This window comes from Nicotiana tabacum, chromosome 21 (assembly GCF_000715075.1).
Source record: "Nicotiana tabacum cultivar K326 chromosome 21, ASM71507v2, whole genome shotgun sequence".
Taxonomy (NCBI): Eukaryota; Viridiplantae; Streptophyta; class Magnoliopsida; order Solanales; family Solanaceae; genus Nicotiana; species Nicotiana tabacum.
Window position 1 is genome coordinate 42,206,630 of NC_134100.1, and position 18,002 is coordinate 42,224,631.

The following is an 18,002-nucleotide window of genomic DNA, read 5'->3' on the forward strand; positions in this document are numbered from 1 at the left end:
TCTCTTTGTTTATTCTTAAAAGAAATGTCCTTAAAAATACTTAAAAGTGAAGTACAGTCGAAAGCTAAAACAACAGCACTTGATGGGTCTTCCCAGATCTCAACGCGAATCCAGCGACTGTCAATTACCAATGTCATGCCATCAGTGCTTTTCGCACATTTGCACTAATCGCAGTAATTTCCCAAAATAGGCGGGTCTTTTTTTTTTTTGGGTACAATAGGCGGGACATTTCGAAACTTCTACGACTTCCCCCCCCCCCTAAATTTCTCTCACCCACAGTTTTCCATCGACCTTTTAAGTTCTAACTCTTACCGAAACCCTAACCCGCCAATAGTTTCTCCACCTCATCTTTCTTTTATTTAAGTTTTAAGTATAAGTAGATAGATAAATACTACTTTGGTCATAGCTGAAAGAATTTGAACCGCAAGATGACAAACACGATGAAGGATAGGGGAAGAAGGCAAGGGCAAGATGGTAAAAGAATATCCGCGGTTCCAAACGGCGCCGTTCCACCTCAAACAGTCAGGAAATACTGCTAGTAAAAAAGGGACAAGGTTCAGTAAAGGATCATCCGGTTACTTATTTACCGAGGGAGGAGGAGATTAATTTGGTTAGCGAAAAGGACAGCGTTTTGGGGGGAGGAAAAGAGCTTCTTGAAAAGGGGGATAGTAATAGTAATGGGAGAAGGAGGGAAGAGTGAAAATAAAGGAAAGGGAATGGAATTTCCAGCGGAGGAGAGAAAGGGCGGTGTGAGTATTATGGAGGAAGAGAAGGAAATTGGGGATACTGAGGGAAAGTTTGCTTCTTTGGAGGAAAATTTAGACGCTAAAGAAGAAGGGAAGGTTTTGACGGAGGTTAATGAGCGAAAACCAAAAGGAAAAAGGGGGAGACCCCCCAAGAAAGATAAGGAAAAGAAGGTGGTACAAAGTGAAAAGGGAAGATTGAATTTTTCAGTTGTAATGGAGGAAAATATTGATAAAGAAGAATCTGAAGAGAAAGAGGTTCCTTTGAAGAAAAGCAATAATCTTGTTAGGAAAAATAATGATGTGAATGGAAGACAAGAGGAAATTGATCGTGAGAGAGAAGAGGAAGAGAAAGAGAAGTGTGATTCTGATGAAGTGACTTGTGGGAAAAGGGGTAGGAAAAAGAATGATGTAAATGGAAAAGAAGAGGAGGAGAAACAGAAGATTGATTCTGATGAAGTGACTGGTAGAACAAGGAAGTCAAGTCAAATAGCTATGGAGAAGTTAAAGGGATTTAATCAGCAAATGGCTGAATGGGATGAAGAAGACCGCAATACAGGTAGAAAAAGAAGGGGTCAAAGTCGGAAGGGTGGCACGAAAACAGAAGATAATGGTGATAGTGAGAAAATTGGAAGTAAAAAGCGAAGAAGAAAGAGGTCGAAAGATGCTGCAGAGAATGGTGATGGAAGTGGTGGACATTCTGCAGAGGAAGAGAGTAGAGAGCAGCAGAGCGAAATGAGTAAAAAGCATAAGGCCGAGGGAGAAGAGAAAGTGGAAGGATCAGAGTCCGGAAGATATTCTACTCGTCAAAGGGAAGATGTGCACGATAATGCAGTAAATCCCCGGAACAGAAAGAGGAAGGATGAGAATGTAAAAATGTTAACATTATTATGAATTCTTGATTTGAAAATCTCATTTAGTTTATTCCTTTAGAGTATGAGTACTAACCCCTAATTATCTTTGTTTTGAAATCAAAACATGGACAGGGGAATGAATTTGAATCCAATATGTGTCATCAGTGCCAGAGGAATGACAAAGGAAGAGTTGTTCGGTGCACCCGCTGTAGAACAAAGCGATACTGTGTTCCTTGCATGAACAGATGGTACCGAAAACTTTTACCAACTATAATATAGTTTTCATTTGTCTGAGTAACTGTTTTGAACTTTTAATTGTAAGTTGGACTTGCAAAGAGACAAAATACTTTGCTCCTTGTGGCTTTACTTGAGCAATTGTCTCTTGATGAGTGTTATATTATCACAGTTGATAAGATGCTAAGCAAGAAGAGCACTTTGACAACTTGAAACTTTATATCCAGTCTATTTTGCTCAATGTTGTCAACTACAACACCAATTTTCATTCATCCGTGTAGTTTACTTTTCGTTTTTCTTATCAGAGCCTTTTACCTTTATGATCAATAATAGGTACCCTGGGATGCCTGAGGAGGCCTTTGCAGAGTCTTGTCCTGTTTGTTGTCAAAACTGTAATTGCAAATCATGCTTGCGGTTGGATGGGCCAATAAGGGCTGGTTTCTTCACCCATTCCACTTTTATTAAGTTACTGTCCTATTTTGCAAGTTAACAGTGTATAATACACTCTTCTTATCCAAAATTTTCTTGCAGACATTGAAGAACTTAAAATTTGAGATTAGCAAAGAAGAAAAGAGTCTATATTCTAAATTTATCTTGCAAAAACTTTTGCCTTTCTTGAGAAGATTCGACGCAGAGCAAGTGATGGAGATGGAGATTGAAGCCAGGATTCAAGGTTGCATTGTCTCCTTTAAGATAGGATGCCATAAAAGTTCAATATACTTTTTCGTGTGATATGCCATATTCTTTTCATCTGGGCAACTGTTAGTATGCATTTTAGTTTCTGTTAGGTGATATATATCAGCACAGCTAGAAAAGATGACAAAATAGCCACTTCTTTTCCACATATATGCAGAGTGTTGAGTATGAAAGGATTTGAAAATGAAGAAGGAATACTTTAACATACTAGCTAGTATTTCCTAGATAAGAAAATATAGTATCACATAGTAGGTAGAGAGAATACTCTTTCCAGGAAAACCTAATGTGTTAATGCATCTTCCACTGCTTCCTATCGTAACAAGAACCCCCCTCCCCCTATTTTTTTTTTATCCGGGCAGGGTTACCAGTGTCAGAGTTAAAGCTGCACAAAGCAAAGTGTCAGAAGAATGAGCGAATGTACTGGTAAGCATGAAGAACCTCTTCTTTCCGTGTCAATCTTTTGGAATTATGTTCAAGTACACTAAGTTGAGCAATGTTTTGTGCAGCAACAACTGCAAAACATCCATTGTTGATTTTCACAGAAATTGTTCCAGCTGTTACTATGATCTTTGCCTTACTTGTTGCCGGGAGCTTAGAGATGGTCACCTTAAGGGAGGTGAAGAAGAAGTCATCTTGGAATTCACTGACAAAGGGCTTGGTTATTTGCATGGTGATGATATACCCGGAGACAAACCTAGAAACTTAAGGAGGACTAGATCTTCCAAGAAGGAGATGGTTGAAAATGATTCAGTGGAAGATGCCAAGCTTGCATGTGAAATGGAATCTAAGGATAACGGAGGGCTTCTGCCAGAAAATTTTGGTGGTCCTGCTAGTGAGTGGAAATCGAATGAAGATGGTAGCATCCCTTGTCCACCAGAGAATTTTGGTGGTTGTGGTAAGGGAAATTTAGAGCTGAAGTGCCTGCTGACAAAGCCAAAATGTCAGGTCACTGAGTTGTTGGCAAAAGCTGAAGATATTGCCAAAAGATTTGAATTGAAACACATGCCTGAAATCCCTCAGGGGCCATGCTTATGTAGAAAGTCAGTGGATGAAAATGATATGCAGAAAAGTAAAATGTGTAAAGCTGCATCTCGTGACAATTTTGATGACAATTATTTGTACTGTCCAGCAGCTAAAGATCTTCAGCAGGAGGATCTGAAGCATTTCCAATGTCATTGGCTGAAAGGTGAACCTGTGATTGTCCGCAATGTGCTTGAGACTGCGTCAGGGTTAAGTTGGGAGCCCATGGTTATGTGGCGAGCATGCCGCCAGATAAAGAACTTAAACCATCCTCTTCTTTTGGATGTTATTGCTATCAATTGCTTAGATTGGTGTGAGGTCAGTTTAATACTTGCGAGTCTCACATTCATCAAAATTCTCTCCTTTTTTAAGTAATTCTGTTTGTCTTGTTAATCAATTACGGCTTTTTAGTTCTTAGTTTTGGTAGACATTTAAATATTGTAGTTAAGTTTAACAAAATTACTTTCAGAATTATATCAAATAATCTGTCCATCAGTGCAGTGTATCAGCTTTTTGTCTCTTGCTTAGGACTTAATTATATTACAAATAGAACTACCGATCAATATACAATTTATATCAAAATCTAAGCACTTGATTTTTAATACAAAGTGTTTTTGTATGATTTTAAACTTGTTAGTATGTGTAGGTTAAAGCAACTTAATGGTTGTGACTGTTGAGTGAGTGGGTTCCAAGTATCTCTTTGAATGTTTTCCTATTGGATTATGTTTGTTCTTTGCTTGGTACCTACCTTTACTAGTGATGACTTTTTCTGGAACTAGTTAAAATGCCATATGGTTTGTTTAGGGCTCAACTTCTGAGCTACCTAACTCTTTAATTGAGTAGGTTATTCTATTAATTGTGCATAATGTTCCTTTCTTTTTAATTTATCAAATATTTGTTCTTTTGAGTGCTCGAAATCTATAGGCTGCTTGGCTCTAATTTTGTCTGACGTAGTACAATTTAGAAGAATAACTTGATTAACGTTTGTTCTAATTTTAGAAGTTGATATTTTTCATTTCGAAACTTCATGAAAAATACCACTAGCCACTTATTTTTTGACCTAACTGTAATACTCCCTTCGTTTCAATTTAGATGATGTAGTTTGATTTAGCATAAAGTTTAAGGAAAAAAAAAACTTTTGAAACATGTGGTTCTAAAGGCTTAAAGGATAAAAGCTTTGTGACATTTTTGTGGCTATACAGGCTTCTCATTAAGAGGCAAGTGGGTAAAATGAAAAGTTTAAAGTTAAATTATTTTCAAATATAGAAATGTGTCATTCTTTTTGGAACAGACTAATAACGAAATTGTATCATTTAAATTGTAACAGAGGGAAGTATAAAAATATTTTATACTGCTTGTGGTCAGAGGATAAAGTTCATGACTTTGAATAAAAGCAAAGTCAATATATATGAGACTGAAGGAGTATGGAGGGGAGCATTGTTTTTTTTCCATTTACTCCCTTTGTCACATTTTATGTGGGACTGTTTGGCTAGACATGGACTTTAGAAAGACTTTTGAATTTGTGGTCTAAGATAAGTCATAAATATTTGTGTATAAATTATCTCATTAAGCGTAAAATGAAAAATTTAAAGTTAACTTGTATCTAATATGGAAATGTGCCATTCTTTCTAAGACAAACTAATAAGGGAAGTGTGTCTCATAAAATGGGACAAAGGGAGTAATATATTTTGCTATGTAGTACAAACTTAGTAGCAACCTCAGAAATTTCAGACCAAGCAGTGCATACAAATGTTAGACCCAATGTTCAATCTTTTACCATTTCTTATAAAGAAATTAAAACTGTGTTGGAACATGCTCTCTTTTGGTCCTTCTTTTCTTTTGGCGGCATGTGCTTTTTGTGTCTATTTTATATGTGTTTTTATCTTTTTGATTCTTTTACTTTGAAACGACAACAATATACCAAGTATATTCCTACAAGTGGGGTATGTGGAAGGTATTTTGCAAGAAGTGTTGAATAAAGGATGAAGAATGAAATAAAAGATAAATCACGTTTGTGTAGCAAAAACTTAGAAAGACTAATTACCAATTTTTATTTTCAGCATATTGAGCCTTTTAAATAGGCCTTACATAAAATTTATGAGGTTAAGGAAAACTAATCCTAATTAAATTAGAATATGAATAAGGTTAATAAAAATCTATCCTAACTAAAATAGGGAAAAAGGAATTCCGGTAGGAATATGATACCAACTAACAATCCTAGTTTGACTAGAACTACAAATATAATCCTACTAAAACAAGAATCAAATTACTAGGAAACAAGAAATAAGAATCTTGATCTTTATGGAAAAGAAATCCTAATCTTGAATGGATTCTTGGACTACTTGAATTTCTTGAATTCTTGGCCTTCTTGATCTTGCATCATTTCTCAGTAAGCTGAAGAAGCGCTATATCATGCCTAATCACCTCTTTCCAATACTTCTTAGGTCTATCCCTACCCTTCCTTAGACCTACTATATGCAACCTCTCACACCTCCTTACTAGGACATTCAGACATCTCCTTCCCACATGCCTGTACCATCTCAGCCTCACTTCTCGCAGTTTATCCTCTACGGGACTTCCCCTACCTTGTCCCGAATATCTTCATTATTGATCTTGTCTCTCCTAGTATGCGCACACATCCACCTCAACATCCTCATTTCGCTACTTTCAACTTCTGGACATGAGAGTTCTTAACTGGCCAACACTTCGCTTCATACAGCATAGTCGATCTAACCACCACTCTGTAAAATTTATCTTTTATGTCTTGGTGGCACATTCTTATCACACAAGAAACTAGAAGCAAGCCTTCATTTCATTCATCCTGCTCCAATACGATATCCTCATCAATCTCCTCGTCAACTTGGATTACTAATCCAAGATACTTGAATCTATCCTGCTTGGGGATGACCTAAGTATCAAGCCTCACCTCCATTTCATCCTCATGAGTTACTCCACTGAACTTACACTTAATGTACTCCGTTTTAGTCTTGCTCAACTTGAACCCTTTAGATTCTAGGGTCTGTCTCCATACCTCCAGCCCGGTGTTAACTCCATCTCGCGTCTCGTCAATCAGCACTATGTCATCTGCAAATAACATGCACTAAGGCACCTCCCCCTGAATGTGCCACGTTAATACATCTTTTCTTTTACTTTGAAAGCAATCGAAAATCTTCATGCCTCTTTTTTCTTGAAATAATAGCTATATGTGATTCCCGAAAGACTTTGTAGAACCTCACGTGTAGTGGAGCCTGTGCTGTTCAATGTTTTACAACATTTTCTTCTCCATTTTAGTTTCTGAAGTTAGTTATTTGCTGTATACTCTCTGCATGAAAGTTGATGATTTTGTTATTTATTGGAACTGCAGGTAGAAGTTAACATCCACCAGTTCTTTAAGGGGTATATGGAAGGTCGATCTGATGATGCTGGCTGGCCCCAGATTCTGAAGTTGAAAGATTGGCCTCCATCTGATCTATTTGATGAACGATTACCTCGTCATGGTGCGGAATTTGTTAGCAGTTTGCCTTTTAAGGAGTACACACATCCACAAAGTGGCTATCTAAATCTTGCTGTCAAACTGCCAGAAGGGTCGTTGAAGCCTGACATGGGACCAAAGACATATATTGCTTATGGAGTTCCTCAGGAGCTGGGGCGCGGAGACTCTGTGACTAAGCTGCATTGCGATATGTCTGATGCGGTATACTTGCGCTTGCCGTCCTCTTCTTTTATTAGTTGCTTAGGTTTTTTCTCTCTTTCTTTTGCATATAATACTGCATGGTTATGCACAGTTGGGATTTTTCTTGAACTTGAATATAATGTAGACATATTCATGCTATGCAGTTTATTTGCAAGGATTGCTGTAACCTTGACTTATCCCACTGGGTTGTTGTTGTTGTTGTTGCTGCTGCTGCTGTAACCTTGACTTCAGTTAAACTAAGAGAAGCTAAGTAAACTGGTTGTACATGCTTACCCATGAATTGAAAGTCCTGAACATGTCTCCCAAAAGCTAAATTGACCTTAGGGTCTCTAATGTGGTTGAACTTATGCTTGAGACTTGAAGAATAAATGGTCATACATTCTGTTACACTCCTTACTGAGGGATATTTAATGTCTGCTTGAAGGGTGTATTTTAATATAGTGCAATTCATTTATCTACCCAAAGAGTGATACTAAACTGTTAACTATGTGTTTTCTTATGTTGTCAGGTTTCTCTGTTAAAGTTATTTGCTTTCAATTTATATCGTAGGTGAATGTGTTGACACATACTCAAGCAATAACCTTGAAGCCCGACCAGCTTTCAGCCATGAAGGCATTGAAAAGAAAGCATGCTGCTCACGATAAAAGGGAACTTCAGATGTCTGAGGACGAGAAAGAATGTGAAAATGAAGCATCATCTGAGTTGATTGAGGGTAACTCTGTTCTAGGTGAGAGACATAGTAGAATAGATAAAGGAAAAACTGATGTACTTCCAGATCAGAGCTTGAGTATTGGACCACGTAGTGGCAATCAATCAATTGTTGCATCTGCTTCCTGTGTCAAGCCAGAGGGAGATACTAATGCTGAGGTGGCAACAGATGGTGCAATTGATACGACAAGCACTTATGAAGAAAGTGGAGGAATTAAGATTGGTCATGGTAAAAGTGATGAGTGCAAATATAACCCAGTGTTTAGAAAAGGTGAAGTATTTGAGGATTTAGAAGGTGGTGCACTCTGGGACATCTTTAGAAGGCAAGATGTTCCAAAGTTAGAGGAATATCTCAGGAAGCACTTTAGAGAATTCAGGCATATCCACTGTTCCCCGGTGCCGCAGGTATTATTTAAATTTACTAAGCTTTTTACTTAGAAATGTGAAAGAGAGTATAATTCTTTTTGTGTGTGTGTTTGGGGGGGGGGGGGCATGTTCCAGAGCTCTGCAACTAAGTTTTGACGTATCACTGGTTACCTGTAACTGAGTCTGAAATACATTACATGTCGGTAGAACTGAAGCCAAATCTGATTTGTAGCAGAGGCAGAAGAAAAGAGCCCAGATAGTGTGCAGTTTCAGCAAGAAAGCCAGAGTCTAAATTCCTGAATTGATGTGCTGAAAATATTCTTTCAGCTATCCAGTCTGAGAGTGAGGGGAAACAGGAATGCTACAGCCTAAAACGACCACCTATTTTCACCTTTTCAACCAATTCATCATGTTATTTACCTTTACAAGACAATGAGCTGCAATTACTGCTGCTCTTTTGTATAGGCAGCTTTGGAATCTGTTTGCTCACCTAGGAAACAAGAAGCTATCATGTTAGATCATGTGATATTTACATTTTGGAAAAGCTTCTTTCCAATATGGGACTTCAGTTTTTCCAAGATAGAGATCAAGCATAATTCTAAATCTTCCAACTGGTTTGACTTACGCGTAGTTGTTGTTCTACTAGAGGGGTTTGGGTGGTTTTGAAACTCAATCTTTCGAAGTTCGGATGAGGAAACCATTTATGACAGATGTTACTCTTGTTCAAACCCATAAAAGTGAAGTTTGGTTTTAGTCTTTATGATATCTATATGAAGATGGTTTTGGTAGATTTCGGCTTTGTAGAAAATGCCTATCACTTCATTTTCTTCTAATGTTAAAGAGTTTTTTGGTCTATGTCGGGGTCTTTATCCTTTAATATGAAATGTTAATCGTTACAGTTTTCATCCTAATGATCTGCTATGCCTTCTGTACCTATCAACTTTTTGGTCTTGTAGGTTATTCACCCTATACATGATCAAACATTTTACTTGACTGAGGATCACAAAAGGAAGCTTAAGGAAGAGTATGGTTAGTGTTTCGTATATGAATTTCATAGCTTGAGTTCTACCTATTTAACGAGTAAAATTCTTAGTTTTTCCTTCTAATGGCTTTGTATATATTTTGTATTTTGCAGGAATTGAACCATGGACCTTTGTTCAAAAATTAGGGGATGCAGTTTTTATTCCTGCGGGCTGCCCTCATCAAGTTAGAAATTTGAAGGTGCGAGTGACTCTCCCTCTTTCTCTGTTTCACATACACCCACCCACACAAACTTGCTCACACACTTTGCTCTGATCTAAGTTGCTCGGACATGGGTGTGTGTGTCCGACAAGGGTGCAGATCTAGAGGTCGGATCCTTCGAGATGTTAATTCGATAATTCAGGGATACAAATTCTAGTATGGATATGGGTGCGGGGATCTGGCTAAAAATAATTCAAAAAATAAAATATCTCTAAATTATGAGAAATTTTGTGGAACACTTACGTATAGCTTGTAAAATGTGGATTTCTGTTTTATTCTAAAGTTGTGGATAAGTAAATGATTGATTTCCTAGATAAAGTATGCTATTTTCTTCAAATTTACCCTAGTTTTGGTTCTGATTCTAGGAATCAAATATTATCTCGTCTCGAATTTTTCCTTATGTCATGGTCAAAGTATTCAAAATTGTTTGACCAGATCCGGTACGGATTACATACCCACACCCTTACTAGTGTTGTATCAACATGGGTGCGACACCTAAATTGTTGTGTCGGAGCAACTTAGGCTATGATTGAAGGGTTGTTAGCTATAACAAAAAGCACTATGATTGAAAGTTGGGGATTTCAATACAAAGTTATTCCATAGACTTACAATTCTAGTAAGAGAAAGTTAATTGACAGAATAAGCGGCACAATGGTTGAGGACGAGGATAGGTTAAGTTCAAAGGAGTAGAGTTGGAGGCTAATGTTTGGTGAAATAGAATTTAGCCCGAGTGAGTGGGGCAGTTAAGAGTTGAGTTGTGTTGGCAACAACACAAGGGTCGGGTAGGTTGATTTTAGCCTTTTCTAGAGTTGAGTTTGCTACACACTTGCATTGTTTTAGGTCTCCGGGTAGTTTTGAAAAGAGTCTGCAACTTCCATCGCCATTATATGAAAAAGGGGCAGCGCAACCTATATAGACATACCTATTAGGCTAAAAAATGTATTTGAGGAAGTTGTGTAAATTCTTAATTATGCCTTAGTGGAAGGTAGATTGATTCAGACGAAACATTAATGGCAAATGAGTTGGTGGACCAGAGAAGAAAGGAGGGAAACCAGGAATTTTATTTACATTGGATCTCGAAAAGGTTCATGACCATTTGAGTGGATAATTTTTGAATTATGTGATCATGGAAATGGGTTCAGGAAAAGTGTAAGAGACGGATTGGTATTGCATAAAGTTCTCTATTGTGGAAGAGGAAATTAAGTTTTATGGATCAAGTTTTATGGTTATGGAGTTTTTGAGTAAGATGATGGATAGAGTAGTCAAAGAGGCTGTTTAATGGGAGTATTTGCAGTGTAAGAGACATGATGATGTTGGAGTCCCACCTCTATTATGTACCAATGACACCTTGATGTTTTTATAATGTCGAAGTGTATCAAGTAAGCTTTACGTAACGTGTTTTTATGGTCTCTAGCTATATCAAGATCGAGAATTAATTTAAAGAAGTGTGAGTTGGGATTATCCTAGGAGAAATGAACATTTAGCACAAAAGCTCAGGGTTGGTGCTAAATGTTCAACATTCATCAATGTTCAACGAAATGATTGAACATTTAGCACAAAAATTCAGGGTTGGTGCACTCTCAATGATTTATCTATGTCTTCACGAGGAGCATTGCACAAAAACCAAATTATCGTAAACCCAAAAAGGGGAAAAGTTGAGAAAATATTAGACGGGTGATAAAGGAAGTACTTGGTAGAAAGGGGTAATGAAGTACTGATCAAGACTACATTATCAAGCTTTATTACATATTATGTCCCTTATGCATGCATCGCTCAATGTGGTTGAAAAGCTGAAGAGGTTTCAAAAAAATCTCTCGTGGGAAATAATGATATGAGGATAAAGTTTCACTTAGTTAATTGGTGGTGGTTACCTCCTAAAGGTTTAAGCTAAGAGTAAATGCTTTGAGATTTAATATAGCAAGGTTAGGCAAGTAAGCTTCGGTAAGGAGGATCAGACTTTATGGAGGACGGTGATTTTGGAGAAGTGTGGAATACATGATGGTAGATGGAGGTTCTTGGAACAATTTTACCATGGAGGAAGATCATGGAGGAATGTAAAGTATTAACGACAACATCATCTTTAAACTGGGGAAACGAGAACAACATTTGGAAACACATGATTTGTGGTACTAAGGGTTGTTTTCCTATCTATATAGCATATCGATTATTGAGTTAGAAGGAGATGCCGATGCCAATTCAGTAAATTTATAATTCACACGATAGTGGAGTGCTTTGGGATTCAAGAAAAATATATACGATTGGAAAGCAGTTTTATCTTTTAAACGAGACGGAATTACCCTATGAAATAATATAACGCAGTCATAATTTCGCACGTAGAATTGAAATGGTTGTGAAATAAAATTTTATCTATGAAGTCCTTACCATTTAATACTGAAAAGTGAGAGTTTGAAGTTCCAATACTTATTCGTTTGGATTCCGGTAAACAAACTTATACTTTTCCCATTTGAACACTTCAACTCATATATTTGCCAACTAATAAATCCCTTTGATCGTTGACTACACACATGTGGCAATCACTATGCTGATGTGACTAAAGTGCGTGTCTATCACGTACATAGGGAGCGTGCATTTGATAATTGTAATAAAAAACATACTAAAATAAGAAAAATAAAATAAAAAAGGAAGGAACAAATTATTAAAAAGAAAAAAGAAAGCTCCCGGTTAATTACCTCAGCTTTTTTCATCCCTTTTCCTCCCCCCCTCCCCCCTCTTTTAATTTCTTCACTTTCTGGTTCAAGCTTTCCTGGCCATCATCATCACCATTTGTTTTGTGTTTTTCTACAAATCTAATGAGGATTATGTATCAAACCATTTACAGTAGCTTAGCACAAGTTTACCATTTACAAAAAATTGCTTTACTTATCTAAAAAGAACTTGCAAATTACATATATTCAAGGAAAGACATTAGAGTTGAGATATACTCTCGTCTTCCCAATTTATGTGAGGGTGTTTGATTGGAGACGGTGTTTAAGAAGTAGAATGACTTTTGAAACTTGTGATCTAAAACAAGTTATAGACATTATGTGGTTATAAATCATCTCATTAAAGGTAATGTGAAAAGTTCAAATTTAAATTGCCTCTAAATATAGAAATGTGTTATTCTTTTTGGGACATATTAAAAAAGAAAGAGTATCACATTAATGGGATTGAGAGTGTAAATTATTTTACAGTTGGTTCTACTTTCGATGGTAATGTACAATTTTGTGCGTCTAGAATTTGAAAACATTCCTTTCACAAATTTTAGTTTATGGAAGGGAAAAGCCATTTGCTTTGGACATGATCATTTATTAGGTTTTTAGGGTTCAAAACCGGTTGTGACCTTCGTCATCTTTTGAGAGATGAAATTAAGTCCTTTTATGTAGTTTTAATACTTTGTTGTCTTTTGTGTTAAATATATACGATAAAATTTATTTTTTCTTGTTTAAAAATATTTATGATAAAATTTATTTTTATGACAGAGAAATGAGTTTTGAATGAAAACTTTTGACCTTTCAAGGGATATTTTTGTTGATAAAGTGGGCTGATAAATTGTTTTGTATAGGTGTGGCTGTTTTAGCCAAAAAATCATGTTGAGAGGAGGTTTTTCTGTTCATATTTATTTTAGGAGTAGGTCCCTTTTTAGGTATCATGACTATATTATTAAGAAGAGGATAGAAAATTTACAATGTCCTATAAATTAAATATTACAAATTAACGTTTAAAAATAACAACAAATGAACATCCCACTATAAGTAAGGTACCAATTGATGAAATTTACTCTAGTTTTATATTAATTTGTATCTATTTGTGTCAATTGTAAATTGCAAGGGTATAATTAAAAGTTACTTTGGAATATTTTGGTTATCTACTTTAACAGTGAAAATTATTTTTCCTATTTTTGTTGTTTACATGTGGAGTTTCAAAAGCTTGTTGATTTTGGGCGAGTTTTGAGATGTTCTCTATATATGTTTATTTTTCATTTCAAAAGGGACATAAGATGTGAAACAATTATATATAGCTTGGTACGAGCATGATTTGTTATGTTATTAAATATTTTGATTTTTTATGATATCTTATTAAGATTTTAATCCAACTCTTCTGTATCGGCTACTTTGGTTATGAACATGTAACAAGTACACTTCCAGTGGTGCCTAATAAGGCTTGCATTTGATAGAGTTCTGTTTAGTTGCCTTGTTAAAATTGTAAAATAGAATGTTTGAGCATTCATTTACATAGATTCAATATATTATTGGTTACTTTATAGCGCCAATTACTAAAATGTGTTGCATAGTGCATCCTAGGATGGCAAGAATCTCTGGGTGCTAGATGACTACTACTATGAAGTGTGAAATAAATTTTGGGTGGTGAGTTGACTTAATTGGTGCCTGACCAAACTTGGTTGTTATTTTGGGCACACTTCCAAACAATTAAGATTGTAAGAATTGAAAAGTGGGCCCAACTCAAAGTTGGCAACTTATTCATACAATTTGAAGCATAGGGTAGCATAGGAATAGTCTATACCTTAAAATTTTGTAAATTAAATTATTCTTTATTGTTGCCATGCAAGTTTTTGGTTTGATGTTAAATACTTTGTTTTTTATTTGAATTATGTATGTTCTAATGTTCTACCTATTTTACGTCAATTTGAGTTTTGCTTAAGCCTTGGTAGTAGCTGTAGTAATAGTTGGATTCTTCGCCTCACCTAGGAGGTGCATTGGCATAAGCATCAAGAAGGGTTTTTGGGCTCTTTCTTGAAGAGCGAAGTAGTTGGCATAAAATAGTGACAAAAATAACTCCCGTCATATTTTATGTCATACTCTCTTTCCTTTTTGGTTATATCCTAAAAATATTGATTTGTTTTTGTGCTTTATTGACATGTTGGGATTAACTTGATATAAAAGTTTTGGCTTTTTATTAAGAGAGATGAAGGAAAGTGAAACCCTTATAATCTCATTTTATTGTGGGTAGTTTATTTAATTTTAATTTTAATTTATTTTATATGAAAAACCGACCAAAGTTGGTCGGTTTCTTGAAAAATAAATTTCGCGGGACTCAAAAATAGTTTCTCGCATTTTTGTGCCAAAGAAAAGTTGGTCGGTTTCGTAAAAAAAAAAAAAAATATTTTGAAAAACCGACAGACTTGGTCGGTTTTTTGGCCGACCAAAATCGGTCAGTCGACTGCGATCAGTTTTTGCCGAATTTCTAGTAGTGTTGAACGTGTTTTTATTTCATACCTCACCTAATTGAAGTTATTTTAATTATTTTCATGACTATAAAGTAATTGCTTGTTTTAAATTATTTTTTCCCACATTACATATGTGTATAAATTTTTTCTTCATCTGCGTCTTTTTTCATAAAGCTTGCCTTTTAATTGCACTTTGCACTAAGTTGCTTGGACTCTTCACTTTTGGTACTGCATTCGTGTCGGCGCAACGTGGGTGTGAGATCCGTATCAGATATGGTCAATCGATCTTGGGTACTCTGTCCAAAATCGGTAGAGAAATTCGGGACAAATAGGATGATTTCTAAAATTAAAACAAATGCTAGGGTACAATTGAAGAAAATGAAATACTTTGTGCATGAAAATTTCTATAGCAGTCCTTTTCTTTTTATCTCCTTCTCGGATTCTCCTCTAGGAATGTAGAAGGTCTACAAGTTCCCGCTTTTCTTCTTATCTTAGTTCAAATGTTTAATATTCTTCAATACTAAACAAAAATGTTTAGTATTCTTCAATTTTTATGGTTACTGAACTTGTAGTCTTTTTCCTTGCACTCTACAAGTGTTTAATATTCTTCAATTTTTATGTTTAATATTCTTCAATACTGCATGAGCTTTTAACTTTAAACACGTGATTTTGACTTAAAACACTTTCACCTTTCTGTAACAGTCATGTATAAAGGTTGCTCTTGACTTTGTGTCTCCTGAAAATCTTCATGAGTGCATCCGTCTGACTGAAGAGTTCCGCACTCTTCCCCAAAATCACAGAGCCAAGGAGGACAAGTTGGAGGTACATTTATTTGGATAAGCAGTTTGTGTTATTTGCTTGCTTCTTTTTGTTCAGTACTTATAGTATCTTTTTTTTCTTCTTTTGTGTGTGTGTGTGTGTGTGTGTGTGTGTTTAAATATGGTAGTTGTCTGCTCTTATTGTCCATTGGTGTTTTATACTTGAACACTGGTCTCTGTGTTCTGTCGCTTTCTTCTTTAGCTTTCCAGAATTTTGACGTTTCTATTCTGTCATAAAATGACATTGAGTTGAATCATCCATTGGTGGAGAAAGTGTGTACCAGAAATATGGTAGTTGTCTGCTCTTATTTTCAATTGATGTTTTATACTTTACACTTGTCTCTATGTTCTGTTACTTTTTCTTCAGCTCTCCAGAATTTGGGTTATTCTGTTATAAAGTGACATTGAGTTGAATCATGCATTGGAGGAGAGTGTGAACCAGATGAATATAGCTGTAATCTTATAATTAATTGTTCGTTGAGATATGGTCACATTTTAATTATAAATAAGATACTTTTATGTGTATTTATGTTTTCTTGGTGGTTCCTTTATTGTGACAGGTGAAGAAAATGAGTATTTATGCAATGAGAGAAGCTCTAAAATGCTTGGAAGAAGTTGCAAAGTAGGTCTCGTTATCCTTTTCTTTTGTGCAACTCTAGCATTATTCAACCTATAACAACCCAGTTTCTGTGAACTTATCCTATATTTTGTGGTTCCGTGCCTTACATGAACATATTATAGCAATCTACACGTGAGCATTTTGTTTCCTGGTGTTTGTTGCTGAAATTTGCAAAAGGGTGGTGCTGGGCAACCAACAGCAGCTGGATAGTTTCTCATGTAAAAAAAAAAAATCTCTTCATCCCATGCTTCAACTTTTTTGTGGGTAGAACTGTCTTGTTTTATGAGTATTGAAGTTGAAATTTATTTTCGTGCAACAAGCATTGGGATCCAAAAAATTGTCTTGCTTACAAGCTATAATCATTTGCAATTACTTAGTTACTTTTGGATTTCAGTGTTCACCCTTTGTATCTATTGTCGCTTTTTGTGTAGATCTCATCGTGGCCAATCCTGTGACAGACTAATTTTTTGTGTTTGATTCGTAGGGATTCCATCGATAAGGGTGAGAACAAAAAATCAGAAAATGATAGAGCTCAGAACGATGATAGAGAAAATTCAGCAGACGATCATGATGATTCAAAAGATGAGTAGATGAGACAAGATTCAATAGCCCAAAGGAGGATTTTGAAATGGATTGACAAAGGCTCTAAGTGAAGATGCCCTTTTTGGATTATGCCTGCATATGATTATCTAACTTAAGATGTATCTAATAGTTAATCTCTTTGGCGTGTAGGCTCTTTGTTCTAACCTGACCCATGTTTGTTAGTTTAGTTTTGGGGTTTTCTATGTGCATTTCAAGTTTATTGTGTTAGTAATTCAATGAAAACGGTACGTACAAGTTTTGGTTTGTCTATCTAGTCCTTGCGTTTCGTCTGACCAGGCTTGTAGCGTTAAGTGTAAACTCAAAAGGTCACATTCCCTTGAGTTGTTTCTTTGAAAATTTGGAACACATTCTAAAAGAATGAGTTCCCTATTTAATTTCTGCAAAACATTTAGAATCCTTTCGATTGGAAATTCTTCTTTTCCAATTCAAACTTATACTCCATTGGCCAAATACATTAATGGTCCCTCAGAGTTGGCTCCAATAAATAAGAACCTACATAGAAGTGTATCTATTAAACACAGCATCTGACGTGGCAAAGAATTGTTCCTTAGTTTCCTTTTGGCGCATGAATTAATTTTCAAGTATTATATTTTTCTTTTCTTTATTCAAAAAAAAAAACTCACATTTTCTTATTCCATTGTTGCCGCAGCTCTTCTGCTAGTGTCGTGCCCAACACACTTCTTCTACACTTTGATGAACATACAAGCTCAAATCGTATTACTAGAGTAGCACAAGCGAAGGCTATGTTTTCTACAACAATGGAGGTTTATTGGGCTCATAAAGGTGCTACCATGAATTTACAATGCTTACAATAATTAGTGTTAGTCCAATTTAGATCCAAGAATCTCAAGAAATTGAAGAAGTCCAAGAATTCATTCAAGGTTGGGATTTCTTTTCGTTCAAGATAGGATTTATTTTTCTCAAAGATTAGGATTCCTTAATTCTTGTTTTAGTAGGATTATATTTATAGTTCTAGTTAAACTAGGATTGTTAGTTGGTAGTCTATTCCTACTAGAATTCTTTTCCCTATTTTAGTATGGATAAGTTTTCTTAGCCATATTCTTATTCTAGTTTAATTAGGATTAATTTCTTAACCTTAAATTTTACTCATTGTATGGGCTATTCAAAGAGCTCAGTATGCTAAAAATAAACACTAGTGATTAATTTTTCTAAGCTCTTGCTTCAAAAACGTGATTTCTCTTTTGGTTGACTCTTCTTTC

At 35.7% G+C, this 18,002-nt stretch overlaps 1 protein-coding gene across 1 annotated transcript; it reads left to right on the plus strand.

The window, feature by feature from the left end:
• Positions 1-233: 233 nt before the first annotated feature.
• LOC107783445 (lysine-specific demethylase JMJ29-like) lies at positions 234-17,054 on the plus strand. Its single transcript, XM_075242266.1, has 13 exons — positions 234-1,613; positions 1,730-1,845; positions 2,165-2,264; positions 2,363-2,504; positions 2,887-2,950; positions 3,034-3,865; positions 6,912-7,241; positions 7,791-8,354; positions 9,272-9,344; positions 9,451-9,536; positions 15,445-15,564; positions 16,121-16,182; positions 16,664-17,054. The coding sequence occupies exons 1-13, from the start codon at positions 678-680 to the stop codon at positions 16,767-16,769; spliced, it is 3,531 nt and encodes a 1,176-aa protein (XP_075098367.1). The 5' UTR covers positions 234-677; the 3' UTR covers positions 16,770-17,054.
• The last annotated feature ends 948 nt before the right edge of the window (positions 17,055-18,002 follow it).

Coding starts and splice junctions, on each gene's coding strand:
- LOC107783445 (XM_075242266.1), top strand. CDS start 678: ATGGGAGAAGGAGGGAAGAGTGAAAATAAAGGAAAGGGAATGGAATTT. Junction 2,265..2,362: donor GGTTGGATGGGCCAATAAGG/GCTGGTTTCTTC, acceptor ATTTTCTTGCAG/ACATTGAAGAACTTAAAATT. Junction 3,866..6,911: donor ATTGCTTAGATTGGTGTGAG/GTCAGTTTAATA, acceptor TTGGAACTGCAG/GTAGAAGTTAACATCCACCA.